General features: G+C 37.7%; 1 protein-coding gene across 1 annotated transcript; it reads left to right on the top strand.

Moving 5' to 3' along the window:
* The first annotated feature begins 5,593 nt into the window (after positions 1-5,593).
* INTS12 (integrator complex subunit 12) lies at positions 5,594-16,442 on the top strand. Its single transcript, XM_010184212.1, has 6 exons — positions 5,594-5,753; positions 7,677-7,829; positions 8,942-9,129; positions 12,610-12,769; positions 14,091-14,243; positions 15,796-16,442. The coding sequence occupies exons 1-6, from the start codon at positions 5,598-5,600 to the stop codon at positions 16,375-16,377; spliced, it is 1,392 nt and encodes a 463-aa protein (XP_010182514.1). The 5' UTR covers positions 5,594-5,597; the 3' UTR covers positions 16,378-16,442.
* The last annotated feature ends 376 nt before the right edge of the window (positions 16,443-16,818 follow it).

Below are 16,818 nucleotides of genomic sequence, written 5' to 3'. Positions count from 1 at the left end.
AGGGAAAGATGAAAACAATAATGGAGATATAATCACTTTACCAGTGACTTAAACCAGTGAACAGTGACATCCATTTAAACAGCATCTTTTGCAGAATATTAAAGCTTGGTGGTAACAAGGATTAGCAAATCTCAGTTGCCTAGGTATGATTGTCTCATTTATGTTAATGTGTTTTATAAAACTGATTTTTGTGGCAGCGCAACTATTCATGAGATCGTAGAAAGGTAAGGCAGATGCAATAGGAAAAGGGACATGTATGAAGGACATATGCAACAGGGACATATACAAAAGGCAGAAGTGAAGCCACACACTCCAAAGGAAGAATGTAGAAATATTGCCTAGGCATGTGGGGATGATGTTAGGAAAGCCAAAGCTAAGCTAGAGATGTCAATGGTAATGAGATGGAGTTTATCAGGAAAAGGATTCACAAGGAAAAATATGGTGCTGCTGCTGAGTCAGACAAGTGTCTTAGTGGCAGCAGACACAGACAAGGGCGAGGTAGTGAATGGTGTCTTTGCCTCAGACTTCACCACTACGGTCTCCCAGGCCTTTTGTCACAAGGCAGGGCTCAAGGAGAGAAGGAACTGCAAGTTGTGGATGAGGACTAAAGCAGGGATTGTTTAGCTGACAAGTCTATGGGCCCAGGTGGACTGCACTCAAGGGTGCTGAGAGCTGACAGCATCTTCACAAAGCTATTCTGCCATCTTTGAAAGGCCATGACATTAGGGGAGATCCCCGAAGACTGGAGAAAGGCAAATTTCACATTCATCTTCAAGAAGGACAATCCAGAGAACTACAAGCAGATCAGCCTCACTCCTTCCACTTGTGGAAAGATCATGGAGGAAGCCATTTGTAGGCATGAGAAGGGGAAAGTGGTGACTGGGAATAGCCAGCTTGGGATCTACCATGAATAAATCATGGCTGATTGTATTGTCCTCTGTGATAAAATAACTAGATCTGAAGATGAGACTGTTGGATGTCATCTACCATGGGCTTCAGGTGATCTAATAGAAGCCTTTATATGCCTAAGAGAGGAGGAAAGGTCTATATATTGAGGAGATAGAGCCTTTCTTTCTACTTGGGTACATTGCAGAGGAATGAGAGACAGCACAAGCTGAAACAGGAGAGGTTCCAATTCGATGTAAGGAAATGGAGACAGTTAGAGATTGGGACAGGTTGCCAAGAAGGTTTGTCACATTCCTCTCTTTGGAGATTTTTATGATCCAACTGGACAACAGTCCTGGGCAAGCTGATCTGAATTCAGTGTTAACTTTGATCAGGAGGGTGCACAGGATGACCACTTGGGGTCCCTTCCAAACTGAATGATTCTAAGACGCTTAAATAATGTACTGTTTGTGAGGAGTGGAAAACACCAAATATAAGGCAACAATGTGATCTTAGACATTATGGCTAAACACATTACTGTGATATTGATTGAAATACTAATTTAAATGTACAGTATGCTGTAGAATAGAATGTAAAATGAAAAATACCAGTACTAGTAACTCCATAGCAGAAGGATTTTATTCCAGTCTTCTAAAATTCTTCAGAGAAGATGTTAAATAAATAAGAACTGATTAATACCATTGTTCTGATTAATACAGTTGTCTGGACTACTAAAGCGTGTGAGTTTTGAAATATCCCTCATGAGAGATAACTGAGAAATTATGTTGTCATGAATCAAGTCCTGATTAACACTAAAATAAAAGCTGAAAATAGAAGTTCAGTTTTTCCTGCTTTTAAGATTTTCTTCAATCTACTTTCTTAAGACCTATATTAAATCTGAAAGTGATCTGAAAAAGACATTATTGGTAAATTAGCAAAATCTGCCACATTACAGTTATTAGATTAGTTGGGTAGATAAAATCTTGTGGAACAGAAGAATCCAAAAGGTGGGGAAAAAAGGTGAATTGTTATTATGGTAGTAAGTGAAATTAATTCTTAATGAACGCAGTGCAGTGCATTGGAAGGAATTTTATGCTACTGATTCATGTTACTGGGTTTTAAGTTAAGTGTTACAGGTGTTGAAGATAGCTGAGAAGGATATGTGAGTGAATGTCCTTTTAATCATCAGTGACAGTGAAAAATAAAAGTATTGCTGAGTTTATAAAGAATGGGTTTGTTAATTACACTGTAAGCCAAAGGTGCATACTTGCTTGGGAAAATATCTTCAATTTTACACCTGTCTCAGAAAATAATAGAAGTAGTTCAGAAACAGACAGATGAAAATATGACCATAGCTGAAAATATAATGTAAGTAAATCCCTTTAACTGAGAGTGATCATGAATAAGATAATACATATGTAGGCATGCAAAATAATGGCTGGCAAATAAATGAAAATAAAGGCGCTTTTACACCCCAGAAATCAAAAATGTCTATTAAATTGTAAGATCACATATTCTGTGCAGTGCTCTATTAAGTTTGTATGGATATGGCAGAAAACAGTATGCTCAAGAAATGGGAGGCTCAAAAAATTCTTCGATGTTTTAAGAACAACAACCCACCAATTAACTTTTTTTTTCCCCCGTGGGGATTTAAACCACTCGGAGTAGTCTGTGCTGGGAGGTTACTCCAGGATTGTCCACTGTAGGATTTTTAGTATTAGCTTGCTTACTTCAGAGAGTTACGTTTGGTCTTGCCTACCTGTCATCAAGTAGTTCTTATACCATAGTGAAGAAGTGTCAAAAAGAGACCTAATTTGTGAATGGTGCTTTCAGGGGTGGGCTCATGGGCTAATGCTTAGTTGATAGTGGCAGTGCTTGAGTTCCTGTCCCTGCTCCATGACTTGCCTGTGTGTTCTTTTCAGTTACTACTTTGTGAAAACCAGTTCTGCTCTGAGTTTGAGGCTTATAGCACAGCCCTCTAATCTCACAAGTGCATTATAGGCTACATAAAAGACAGTGTCCTACTCACTCTTTTCCTGTGTCTTTTTCCTAAAAAACATTGGAATTATTTTCTGTACAAAGATTCCACTTTCAACAAGAAAGTCAAGGAGTACTTTTGTGCAGAACCATGCCATAACCTATGGCATCATGGTTAAGACACCGTACTGTTCTTGTTCCAAGGCTTTCAAGTTGCTATACCTTGACTTCACCATCAGAGAAGCAGTTTATGAAAGAAAACATGAATGAATGTAACTGGATCTTGGGTTTATAAGTATCAAACCACTGTTCTGATCTGTAAACATCTGGAAAAGGCCACTGCCAAAAGCAGTAATTTGCCTTTTGGACCAGAGCAGTTATTGCTATTGGCCTGTTTGACAGTTGTGTTTTTGTGGTCCAGTAAGGAGGCTATATTTATCAATTTATCTTTTTCAGATGATGCTATTTTTAAGACAGTATATGTCTAAACTGAGCATACTTGAGCTGTTTAACACAGTTTCCCTCCCTTCTTGTGAGAAATTTCTCGTGATGTATTAGTTATAACTGCAGTAACCTCTTGAGAACACAGAAAGAATTGCTGCAATTTCATATACAAATAAATAAATCCAGAGAACCCTTTTAAATGTGATTTTTTTTTAACAGTTCCTTTACAATAGATACCTTTACAAAGCTAGAGCCAGAAATAAATCTGGAAAGTATTAACCTTCAGAAAGATGAAAATGGAATTAGTATGCTTACACTCATTCTCTAAATAATACAGGCATCCTAAATTGGATGGTTGGACTAGATGATCCTTGTGATCCCTTCCAACCTGGTATTCTATGATTCTGTGAATTGGCTGCTAATGACTGTTGAGGCTACCTATTCTTTACGTACAGAAGCATATATTCCTAGAAGAAACCTCGAAAATAAAGGATTTTTTTTTGACAGGAATTTATTCCAAATTTCTGAAATTGATGGTTTAATTCTGCTGTTTTCATCCAACAGAGGATTTAGCAGAGTCCTAATTTAGGATTATATGGTACTGAGACTTGAAAGACATATTCACAGAACAAAGAAAATTAAGAGAGGGCATACTTTCAGAACTCAGGAACAGCGTAAAAATTTATCAGAGGTAGATACATAAAAAAGAGGATATGTGCTTTCCCCATGCATTGAATTAACTTTTAGTAAACATCAGAGAGGCTGAGTTGGCTGGATGGGGCTTGCAGCGCAGTCTCTGCTTGATCAGTGAAAAAGCAGAGTAACTGGTGTGTAGTACTTACTTGCAGAAGTTCTGTGACCACCAGAAAATGGTTTGACAAGTAGCAAAGATTAAGGAAGAGAGAAGAGGCTCTTGAAGAGGATTCTTAACTCTCTGCTGGGTCCATTGATGAAATCCCTATGAAGTCTACTGTATGTCAAACTCCCTGATGATTTTAGTCGAATGATTCTCTGGTGTCTCGTGAAAGCTCAGCATGAGATAAAGGTTCCTGGAGACTTCTAGGCAAGTGTTGAGGGAGCAGGCTGCCACTGCTGGTGTTTTGGCCAAAGGTAAAAGTTCACTGCCTGAATATCAAAAGGAATTAATCAGACAAAACCTTGGAGGCTTCAGCTGAAAAAACTGTCCCGGCAGTGCTTTTGAGCAGAACTGATGAAAGTCTTTTCAAGAATGTCTTATGGATCAATGTATAAAAAAGTAAACATCCTGATGTGTTTCAAATGAGACTTGAAGTGTTTATTAATAATACCACTTCTCATCCATTTTAGAAAAGAGCGGGAAGCTTCCCTTCCCAAGTTAGTTGTTAAATTATTAGTTGTTAATTACTGGTTAAGTTAGAGAGGTATCTGTCTTTGTAGGGACAATTTCTGATATAAATGCAATTTCATAGAGATTTTGTTAAAGAAAATAATGGAGAAGACTCCAGAGTGTAGGACTGTATTGCTGTGAGGCAAACTTTAAAAAAAATCCATTCTACCCTTTTCCTCACTTTCTTCCATTTACATTGACACTATGGCATCTTTGAGCTCTGGATAGTCATTACTTGACGTGAAAACCTAAGCTATCACAAGGGTACTTGGATAAATCACCATCTGTGTTACAAATTTTCTCACTCTTTCAGCTGAATTTAAAAATGGACAATATTTTTTCAGATTTTAAATATATATATGAAATTGTATAGTAACTGTTTTATCTCTTTTATGTTTTATGTTACAATGAGCTGTTATTTTCAAAGTTTCAAAAGTTAAGTTTTCTACAAGTTATTTTTCTTTGTTATTCTTAAATGAACAATGAGATAGAAATCACTGTATGTGCAAATAATGTTAAGGAGAAGGTTAGTAATTGCTTTCCGTGAAGTTTACACTTATTTTGCATACTTTTAAATATTCTGTATGTGTGGTATATCGAGAATATGGAATATTTGGTTTTTTTCATATAAGTATGATGAATTTAGTTTCTGATCATACCAAAAAAAGAGTTTGGCATCATTTCAGATGTAAAGCCACATTCAGATTCTACAGCTCTGACGTTTACAATCGGTCATCTTCTGATGATGACAATTAATTCACATATCATCCTTGCTGTGATTTAATATAATTTCATTTTATAAAAAAACAAAACAAAACAAAACAAAACTGCTGTGAGATAGTTAGTCATGTGCTGTTTGAGTTATGCTCCATATGAATAAAGTTGTCATTGTTGGGTTTTTTTTTTTCCTTCCAGAGATACCACTATGGCTGCTACAGTGAACTTGGAACTTGATCCCATTTTTTTGAAAGCCCTGGGCTTCTTGCATTCGAAAAGTAAGGACTCTGCTGAAAAGCTGAAAGCACTTCTTGATGAGTCTTTGGCCAGAGGAACTGACTCAAGCTATCGTCCATCTCAGAAGGTATTGGTATTAGAGAGCATGGGTCATTTTTGTATGCCTTTTTAAAGCTCTTGCTATTTCTGGTTTGTCTTTTATATCTGAAAAGTTAAAAAAGAGAATCAGAAATTGGGGGGGAAAAGTGATTATGGAATGTTCATATTCATCATTCCTCTTAATCTGTTTGATTAATTGAAGTTAACGAAAAAAGATCTCTTGATGTATCAAGACCTATAAAAGAGATATTCAAGTGCCAAATGCAAGCGTCATGACTTTGTAATAGTACTTCTTGTATTCACTTTTATATTGATTTTGGCATTTTTGTTAATAAGCTATCATACATGCTATCCAAGATGAACCCAAAATTATTGATTTCTTCAGTTATAATCAGAGCTAAAAGGTCTTTAAAATGTACGTTATTTTTGACATATATAAATATGAAACAAAACAAGCTATTTACTCATAAAGCTGGATGTCTTTTCTTGAAATTCTGTTGATCAAGTCATATGAGAATGAAAAACACCAAATGGTTCAAAGCAGAAATCATTTGCAGGCTGAAACCATCACCATCCAATGGACAAACATTATTTTCATTTCGAGCAAATTGCTAAACACCTGCTAGAGAGAATACTTGAATCTGAGATTAGTGTATGGAAATAACCAAGTGGGAACATCCTCATATTGTTACATATTGCCATATGAATAATAAGGTAGTGTTCTCCCCTAGGATCTCTAGAAGTCACCCTGGTATGCTCTAATGATGGTCCATATGCTGATGCATTGCTAATGTTTCATTTCTATGTGTATGTGGTTCTGAATAACTAAAAGGCACTATTACTGCTACTGGATATGTGATGCTTGTAATGTCCTTTCTATTCAACTTGTTAACTCCCTGAAACCTAAACTGGAGTTCCCTCTAACACAGATCTCAAAACTTTCAGGGGCCCTCTGTGTTAGAGCTCAAAGCAGCATTGATTTGTAGTTTAAAGAGGAAGCAGGGAACTGAACAATAGTACAAAGAGGCTTGGGAAGCCAGTTCTAGTAACAGCTCTGCTGGTAGTCCCCTGCCCTTAGGTGAGACCAAGGCTCAGGCCAGAGGAAGAAATCTTTTGTTCCTCTCTTTTCAGTGTGTCTCCAGTATCAGCTGGACTGCAAAGCTCAGAAATGGCAAATAATTCATTTCCTTGAATTCCCAGGCTGCAGGATGAATTTGTGGTTGACCATGAAATCCAACAACAGAGTAAGGAGCACAGGATTACCACAGTTGGGCAGATCAGGAAATCCATTTCTGACTCTGGATGCAACAGGAAGTCAGCAAACTGGCAGGGAGAGTAGAGGCTGAAGCTTAGGGCTGAGGACCTGTCCCAGTGTACAGCAGAGAACTACTGCCTTCTTACTGAGTACCTTGCTCATGCACATTGCTGTGTTTAACCACTCTTTTACTCTCATTTGCTTATTATCCATTGCTGACACTAATGCATCATTAATAAGAACTATTGATTAAGCAGGGATCAACATTTTTCTTAATGAGGGAATGAAGTATTGATATCTGGTGACATGAGAAATCAGGTGTCAGGTTGTGTTTTCAGCTTATATATAATTTTTTCCTCAACTATCTGAAAATTTGTGTTCATTATCTCTTTGAATTTTAAAAGCAGAAAAGTTTTACTTTTTAGTTAATGTTCCAAAGAGGGTCTGTCTTTGGAAAAAGAGCACCTTTTCCTCTGGAAGGTGAATGATAAGGGGAGGTTTTAATAATTGAATGCAGCTTAAACACACTAATTTGTTGATGTGATATGAAGATATTTAAGAAATGTTTTTTTAAAAAGTGTATATATAGGCAATGAATGTTGTATGTCGTGTTTGCCTAACTTGTTATCTAACTAATTGCAAACTAGAAAGTGACTCAAGTGTAGGGTTTGCCTTCAATTTTTGTTTCTGTTTTAGGAAGTAGAGCAACCAAAAGTATCTGTTACCAAGCCTATTTCCAGTAAGCAAGAGCCTAAAACTTCTTCTAGCTTGCCTTCTGGCAATAACAATGGCAAGCCCACTGCAACAGAAAAGGTGAAAAAAGAAGCAGAAAAGAGATCTGCTGATAAAGTAAGTAATTTTTGATCTACAATGAAATAACTTTGTTAATAAACTTGAAGATATTTTAGACAAAAGCTCTCCTTTTTAACCTCTGTACATCACCTTATCTAATTGAGCACAGCCTGTAAGCTGAACTATCCAATATTGTTGCTGTTTTGGGAATCCAACAGAAGTAATTATTCTGTGAATCTTTCCCTTGTTCACTGTAGAGGTTTTGGAATAGATTACTTTTATAGGTCCCTTCCAACCTAAACGATTCTATGTTTTAAATATCTCGATAACAAGAGGTTACTAAAATGTAACAAGCTGAAATGTGGGCTTCTCAAATCGTATCCTGGGCTGCATCAAAAAGTGTGGCCAGCAGATCAAGGGAGGTGATTCTGCCCCTCTACTCTGCTCTGGTGAGACCTAACCTGGAGTACTGCGTTCAGCTTTGGAGTCCCCAGCACAAAAAGGATATTGAAGTGCTGCAGCACGTCCAGAGGAGGGCCACAAAGATGATCAGAGGACTGGAGCACCTCTCCTACAAAGACAGGCTGAGAGAGTTGGGGTTGTTCAGCCTGGAGAAGAGAAGGCTCCAGGGGGACCTTATAGCGACCTTCTGGTACCTGAAAGGTGCCTATAAGAAATCTGTGGAAGAGCTGTTCATTAGGGCATGTAGCAATAGGATGAGGGGTAATGGTTTTAAACTAGAAAAGGGTAAATTTAGGTTGGATATAAGGAAAAAGTTCTTCAATATGAGGGTGGTAGATTGCTGGAAGAGGTTGACCAGAGAAATGATGGAGGCTCCATCCCTGGAGATATTCAAGGTGAGGCCTGATGGGGCTCTGAGCAACCTGATCTAGTAACATTGTCCCTACTTACTGCAGGGGGCTTGGACTGGATGATCTTTAAAGGTCCCTTCCAACCCAATACATTCTATGATTCTGTGATTTTTGAGGTGAGGTACAAAAAGTGGACTTGAGCTTCTAGTTCATAAATATTTTGGAGAAAATATTTATCTAAGGAAAACATTACATGTATGCTGTGTAAAGTAACCTAATTGTTCCAGTCATTTTTTCATTTCAATAATATCCATTAACTTTTTGCATTTTCACATTCTGTGTGTGTTTGTGTAATAGGTAAAAGGGGATACTCCTGAAGGAGGTGATGCACCGAAGAAGCCCAGGCTAGAGAAGCAAGAGGCTCGTTCCTCTCCTATTACGGTTCAAACGAGCAAGGATTTATCCATGCCTGATTTATCTAGCTTTGAGGAAACCAGTGCTGATGACTTTGCTATGGAAATGGGATTAGCCTGTGTGGTTTGCAGGTAAGTCAACGTTGATTCATTGCAATTCTCTACTTACCTGTGCTTTATTTTTCTCTGTACACTACTGAGTTAATGCTCCCTGCAATTTTTATTCTAGAAATCACTTAAACAGACATCCAATTTAATAATAATAATTTAAGTGTCCTTCATGAATAAGAATGGCTTCTTGAAAATGGAGCCTTTACTGAGAAAACTTACTTTTCTTTAGGAAAGGCCATGTGAAAAATAATAGCGCTAGACAACATGCAAAACCTGTGACAAATACTGATTTTTAATTATTTGAAAACAAGTTAAAATATTACTGACTAATGATAAGCAATTTTTTTAAAATCAGTTCTCTTCTGAAAACGTTTTTAGTGGCACTGTTGAGATCTGTATGCATTGCTCCTCTGTTCATAATCATTTGATGTTAGTTTACACAAAACCATGCTTTTTCACTTAACAGCATAAATATATCTTGCGATCAATATAGGTCCTTTTTACTTTTCAGTAAGGGATCAAAAATTGGATCTTAGTAACATCCTGTTGACAATACATTTAGTGTTAGCAGAATTATAAAACACAATTTTGAATATGCACTCTGGGATCAAATCACTTGAATCAGGATTTGGTTTCACAGATGATTTATATCCTTGTAAGTCCCCACTGCGGCCAGAAGGAACAGTTTGACTCTCTCAGTTGTACCTCCTTTCATGTTCTCTTTAAGGGGTGTATTACCCACACAGGTTTGTGATCAGCTAAGTCAGCTTCTGGGTCAGTTCTCCACTTGGGTTTTTCAGTAGATTTAGGTTTCAGACAGCTTAGTGAGTGTAAATACATATGTTGGCACACGTGTCAATGCTGGAATATAGAGCCAGGACAGAGAGGAAGATGGGACTGGCCTTTTGGTAGCAGTATGCATTTTAGCTCAACTTGAGCCAGTTGGGAAATGGTGCTTTACAAGTCTGTTCTTCAGTCATTTCCATGATCGTTCCTGCTGTGCAGATAAGGAGGTGTCTCCAGTCCATGGAGGTTAAATTTCCATTGCTATAGCTGATTACAGTGTTAAACAATTGTGGACTTATGAGATTTCATGTCACACTATTCCCATGCGTTATCTCAGATGTTTAATTTCTTATTATAGACATTGGAAAAGGAATAACATTTAAAATATTTGAAGTATGAAATATTTCAATTCTACCTTTCTTCATAAGAAGAAATGCCTGCAAAGTAAAGGAAGAAAGGGCAACTACTGTGCCTAGCGTGGCCAAGACTTTGCTTTGAAAAGCATGGGCCAGATATGTGGTTCCATTAGCTGTTCCATAATCAATGTTTAACCTGGCTGCTGAAGGTGTTGCTTCTAGCTAGTTGTGGTCACAAATTCATAGTGCTCTTGCAAAAGATGCATCTGTCCTGGCTAACTGAAATAGCTCTTATTAAGCTGGTGCCAGAGGGAGGGAAAAGCACAGCAGGGAAAGAAGCAACCCATTAGAGACTGTAACAGTCACCCAGCACTCAGGATTTGATTTTATTTTACATGAAACCTGCTGAAAGTGATGTCATGTGATTCTCAATCCCCAGCTCACTCTAGACAGGATGTTTTTCAGAGTGCTCATGCCTCAGACTTTCTCAATATATTGGTTAGACGGTATTCCTCTATTTACGGCTCAGCTTTCAACGTGTGGACCTTTCTTGCAAGTGGCCACCTTGAGCTGAAATAATAACATCCCAGTGCATACGAAATATAAAAAGCACTGGATACTCTGTAAAATAACTCAATCAATTATTCAGTCATTTGTGAATGAAAGTGCCATGTCTGATTGCAGAGTAGGTGGGGTTCATAACCAAAGGCTTTATATTGTTTAAGAAGACAACAACAAGAACTCAGCTGTGCTATTGAATATTAATTATTCCTTTTTATAGATGTAAAAACTAAAGTAGAGACACTAAGTGTCTTCAAGATTTGCTAAGTGTCAAATGTATTGTCACAATGATTAGGAGTCTTGAACGTTGATGCCTGTGATGGTTTTCTTCTTGTTCTTTTATACCAACTTAGGCATAACAAGAGAAGGAATTTAAAAGTAACTCCAATACCCGCAGAACTTACTAAAACAAGACTCACTAGTTATACGGCACCTCAGTTATAGGAAGAAGAAATAATATGTGCAGTTTGCAGATGATAGTGAACTATATAAAAAAAAAAAACCCCAAAATATATGTTATTTAAAAAGCTTGGCTTTGAAAGAACAACCTTATTTTTTTATGAATACTCTCTGTTTGTTTTCTGAAGTTAAAAAATCATTAGGTTTGTTTGTCAGCTTAACTTGTTTCTGGGCATGTAGACATTGGGTTGAAACATCACTGCTTTGTTCTGACCCAATTTATTTAGAAATAACAAACAAACAAAACAGCTTTTGAAATACTCTGCATCTAAAATAATAGGCCCTGTAATTTCAGAAAGGTTTTTCCCTCTGTTTTGAAATAGCCCATTTGAAAGATAAATATTTCTTAGAAAATGTTCCGGTATCTCTATGCACAATACCTTCAGACTTCATTTTCCTGTTATGTAAAGAAATAAGGTATTACCTTTCCCCACCCATCTACAAATAGAGTTTCCATGGTTACCTGGATACCTGCTCCTCAAGGATATCAGCAAAAGCAGCTTAGCAATTAAATAGCCTGATTTGTCATCTGAAAGAAGAAATCATTAGGAAAATGGTATTGACTAATTCACAGACATACTTCCAGTCATATGTATATCACTAATTTGTCATTTATACAGTGCGATTACTTTCACCAGAGGCCCACGCAAAATTAAGTCCTCATCACCAGCTTACATGTTTGCTTCAAGGCAAGACTGCACAGTTAATCCTTTCTATTCCATCTTTCCATGATTCTGGTATTACTTTGAATTCCAAGTGTCTGTTTGAGTAGTAGGGACCAAAAGGATGGCTAATAACACATCTTTAAAGTCGTATACAGCTTGGATGATGATGCTTTTAAATCCTGTAGCAGAAAGCACTCTCACAGGCTTGTCATTGAGAAATTATTTGTTCTCGAACTGTATTGCTCTACAGCTTACAGCAAAATTATCCAAATGTAGACTAAGTCTTTATATGCTAATATAACAAGGAAGTCATAATTGGTATACAGTGAAGTATCTATAAAATCCCCAGGTGAAGCAAAGCAGGTGAGACTTAAATTTCTAATATAAAAACCAAATGAGGAAATCAAGTGTCATATACACATGTTTAATAGTATAAAAGTTTTAGATTTTCATGAGAGAATTTACCTTTAAAAAATACAAAATTTCTAGAAATATCTGTTAGAAAGAACTCATACAGGAAGAAAAGGAATACATTTCATTTGCCACAGGTACAAAATATATGTCAAAGCAAAAATATTTTTAGTTTTTATCTTAAGCCTTGCAAAACTTGCAACAATTGGATAATCCTTTAAGGGCTTTCTCCCATAATCTGTTCTTAACTATTTTCTCTGCAGGCAAATGACAGTTATTTTTGGGAATCAGCTAGTGGAGTGTCAGGAGTGCCATAATCTCTACCACCAGGATTGCCATAAACCTCAGGTGACAGACAAGGAAGTAAATGATCCTCGACTTGTGTGGTATTGTGCCCGCTGTACCAGGCAGATGAAGAGAATGGTAGGAGTCAGTTTTTTGTCTCGTATGAGTGCTATTTGAATACAGCAGGCTGTTTCTAATATGTAGATTAATTTATAGGTTGCAGAAATCTTTGGAAGCATGTTGAAGAACCATTTTTCTCAGCAGTGCTTCCCTTGCTGCAGCTGGTTTTTTTAATGTAGCATCTCAAAGAGTATTCTGTTACATGCTTCTTGAACAATGCCTTTTTAAAAGTGGGAGTTGAGCAAAGAAGAGTGAAATAGGATTATTTTCTACTTGATAAGCAAGAGTTGAAAACTTTTTTTTTTAATTTTAGGTGACACTCAGTTTTAGTACATGTCTAGCAAATAGCCCTGCAGTTTGTTTTCTTCTCAGCTTGGACACGAATAGTTGTTTTCCTGTTTTCAGTCCAGATCTTAAGTGCTGAGTGTTCTCAGGCTCAACAATAAGCTGAGGGTAGCACATTCCAGAAAAAAAAATATCTTTATTTTGATTGATCTGCATGTTAATTTCTTGATTAAACAGGCCAATTATTCCTGATCCCAAAAGGAATCCCACTCATCTCATTTTGAGAAACAAACATCAGAGTGAGAAAGCATCTTTAGGTGCACGAAACATTAACTATTAGTTAACACAACCTTAGTTCTGGCATTTTAAAATCAAACCCTTTTATGCAATAGAAAATGTGTTATGGTTTGAAACTTCCTATGATAACTTAGCAAATTGTTTTCCGTTGAAATGGCTTTACTAAGAAATAGGAAAAGAAGGCAATGTAAGATACTGACATAGGAATTATCTTCACTGACTGAAGTACATTATTGTTCTGATGATCATCAGGCCTTGAATTCAGAGGAATGTTTGCCTGAGGTCAGTTATTGCACAGGATAGCCATTGCAGCCATTCAGTGTTTCCCTTTAATATACTCTTTCCTTTTTTGTTTCATCATAAATTCTACCCTCTCACCTGCCCCTGCTTAGCAGACTCCTGCAGCCTACATCCCAGTACTGCTGGATTATGGCCCTGTCTTCTTCAAGTTCACCTTTCTTTGCCCTATTTCTGTGAAAGCCCAGTGCTTTCCTGTTCCCGAAGTGCTAACACTGCTGCACTTTCCACACTGAAACAGCAAGTTCTGTTCAGTATGCTTTTTGGTTGGACTCTAGTCCAGTATTATACTCAGCACTATCTCCATATCCCCTATTGCTTTATTTCTTAGGCACTGTTCAGCTTGAAATTGTAAAGGCTAGATTGCAAACTGATAATGCTCATGCTTTTTGTTAACAGTCAATCTTATGGGGCCCACAACTGGTTTTGTTTTGTTTGTTTTTTTCTACCACTTATACAGGCTCAGAAGACGCAAAAACCACCTCAAAAACCAGCTCCTGCAGTGGTTTCAGTTGCACCAGCTATGAAGGATCCATTGGTCAAGAAACCAGAAATTAAGTTAAAACCTGAGACTCCACCAACTTTTCTAGCATTCAAAAGAACAGAAGTCAAGGTAGTGTGGCTTAAATTTTCCAGAGGGAGAATTTCTGTTTCACTGCATAGACTGATCTTTTCTCACAAGAACCATAGTCTGCTATGCTCTGTGTACTGAGTAGCACATTAACACTAAAAGAGTGGGAATAAAAACCTCAATTCATCTATGAATCCCTGAAGTATCCAGCTTTTGACTGTGTTTTTATGTTACAAGGGAGAGGACAGAATTTACTCTAGAGATTTTTTTAAAATGATCTTTTATACAAGTAGAAATCCTCATAATTGTATAAAATATATTATTTGCTCTGTGTGGTCAAATAACATATGCATGTTTTGGTAGTTATAGGGCTTCTCAAGGTGATAGGGAAACCCTAGCTGGCTCTGTGAGATCTAATTTAGGAGGCTGCTCCTTCTCACATGTATTGCCTCATGTTTCTGTTTCTCCAAGTTATTTAATGAATGTTGTCACAAGTTGGTCAAAGTTGGTAAACCAGAAGCAGCATAATAAATAACAAAGTAGTCTAACAAAGCATGACCCTTAGCTAGGAAAACACATCTGTAACTCAGAGTGTTCATGTATTCATGTGCTCAAAGTTATGCTTGCCATTGCTCTGCGTGGATGCGAACTGTCATGAATAATACAATGGCTGTTGCTCAAGAACTCGCCCTTGTGAAGAACTTTTTTTGCCTCAACAAAGTTACTTATGTGGCTATGCAGGTCGTAAGAGTAATGCCAAATTTTGTCCATCATCTTTACTGTTTAGAAACTGTCTGGGTATATTATGGAAGGGGTATTAGTTGACTAGAGAATTTTCATTTCAGTTTTGACTCTGCCAAGTGGTATAACTCTGGTTTAATAATTCTACATCTGTATTATCCCCAGCTGAAAACTGAGGATGATAGGGCAAGGTGTAGAAACTGCAGTTAATGCGCAGCACTTTGCAGGCAAAGAAAACTCTGTGGGAGGTTTGTGGGAAGAATAGAGGAAAGAAGTCAGAGACTTTTTTTTTTTAAATGGTGCCTGTGGTACAGGCTGCTAGGAACCAAGAGGTGGAAAGGGAAGGGAATGAAAGGAGATAAAAAAGTATAAATGCTTCTACTTTGACCAATGGACTGTAATAAATGCAGTACCTAATTGCTTAGGGTCTGATTTTTGTCTGAGAATCTGTAATCTTGTTAAGAAGTCACACTGAGTAATGACTAAGCAATAATTGGTGATGGCTTGCCTCCCTTTTTAACACTTTTAATTTGGGCTTTTTGTAGTTACTTCAGTTAAATCATCTTTTAGAGTTTATGGGGGGATCACAATGCTATATGATAGCCTGTTAGCTGTATAGGAGAAAGGGAAGAAAATCTCGTATTAGGTTTGTATGGGTGGGAAATCAAAAGCTGTCTGCATCTGGCATCCTTTCCTTTTCTTGTTAATACTTTTAACTGTAGTGACCAGTGATGAAATATTGTCCATTGGGCAGTCCTGGGAAAAGAACTGAAACAGAGGCTTGATCTAGTCCTGCTGTGATGTGTTACACAAATAGGTGCTACTATAATAAGAATGCTTTCTTTATTTTTAGACCTCAGCAGCGATGTCGGGGAACTCAGCCAGTACAAGTGTTTCCTCTTCAGCAACCAGTGGCCTTACAGGATGGGCTGCCTTTGCAGCCAAAACCTCCTCTGCCAACCCATCAACTGCCAAACTGGGATCAACAGCACAGAGTGCCAGTGGAAAACCTGCAGCTTCTTCAAATAACCAGAAACCTGTGGGTTTGTCAGGGTTGGCAACTTCCAAAGCAGGACTAGGGTCAAAAATAGCTTCTGGCAACAATAGCGCAAACCCTGTTCAGCTGAAACCTCCTCCACCTCTGACACTGGGGAAAACCACTCTTAGCCGATCGGTAAGCAGCGACAATGTCAGCAAAGTAGGGCTCCCTAGTCCCAGCAGTACCACACCGAGCACCAGCAGCCAGGTGAGCGGTGGGAACGGCAACAGCGGGACTGCAGGTAACAGTGGGGGCAGCGCAAGCAAAACCACGGCAGATACGGGTAATCAGTCAGCCTCCCTGAAAGGCCCGACTTCTCAGGAATCTCAGCTCAATGCTATGAAGAGGTTACAAATGGTCAAGAAGAAGGCTGCTCAAAAGAAACTCAAGAAGTAGGATGCTTATTAATTTTGTTGGTTGTGTTCTGTGAAACAGCAGTGTTGGTGTTTTTCTTAAAGAAAGTCCCCCGGTTACTGGACTGGAACAGTAGTTAAATCGGGGAAGCCCAAAACCTATGTTATACAGGAGGTCAAACTTTGATAATCCTAGTGTTTCTTTTGCCAGCAAATTTATAAACTGAATATGTTGGAGGAATTCACTATGATATGCTCCTGTGTTTTAGCTCAAAGCACTGAAACTTGAAATTGGCAGAAGTTGGGTATTTTGACATTTAAAAAAAGCAGATTTATGTGCACACTTAATAAATTGAACTTACTGAAACTGTCATTCTTTACTATTTTATTAATAAAAGAATTATTAATCTGTGAGATCATTGGTGCTTTTATTTCACCAGTTTTCCAATACTTAACATGTTTCACCTGTTCTGAGTTGTGTATG

The sequence above is a fragment of the Mesitornis unicolor genome, unplaced genomic scaffold, assembly GCF_000695765.1.
Source record: "Mesitornis unicolor isolate BGI_N332 unplaced genomic scaffold, ASM69576v1 scaffold12255, whole genome shotgun sequence".
In the NCBI taxonomy this organism is placed as follows: Eukaryota; Metazoa; Chordata; class Aves; order Mesitornithiformes; family Mesitornithidae; genus Mesitornis; species Mesitornis unicolor.
Note: the sequence above shows the minus strand (reverse complement) of the source record. Positions and strands in the feature narration are given on the sequence as shown.

Coding starts and splice junctions, on each gene's coding strand:
- INTS12 (XM_010184212.1), top strand. CDS start 5,598: ATGGCTGCTACAGTGAACTTGGAACTTGATCCCATTTTTTTGAAAGCC. Junction 5,754..7,676: donor GCTATCGTCCATCTCAGAAG/GTATTGGTATTA, acceptor TTTCTGTTTTAG/GAAGTAGAGCAACCAAAAGT. Junction 12,770..14,090: donor CCAGGCAGATGAAGAGAATG/GTAGGAGTCAGT, acceptor CCACTTATACAG/GCTCAGAAGACGCAAAAACC.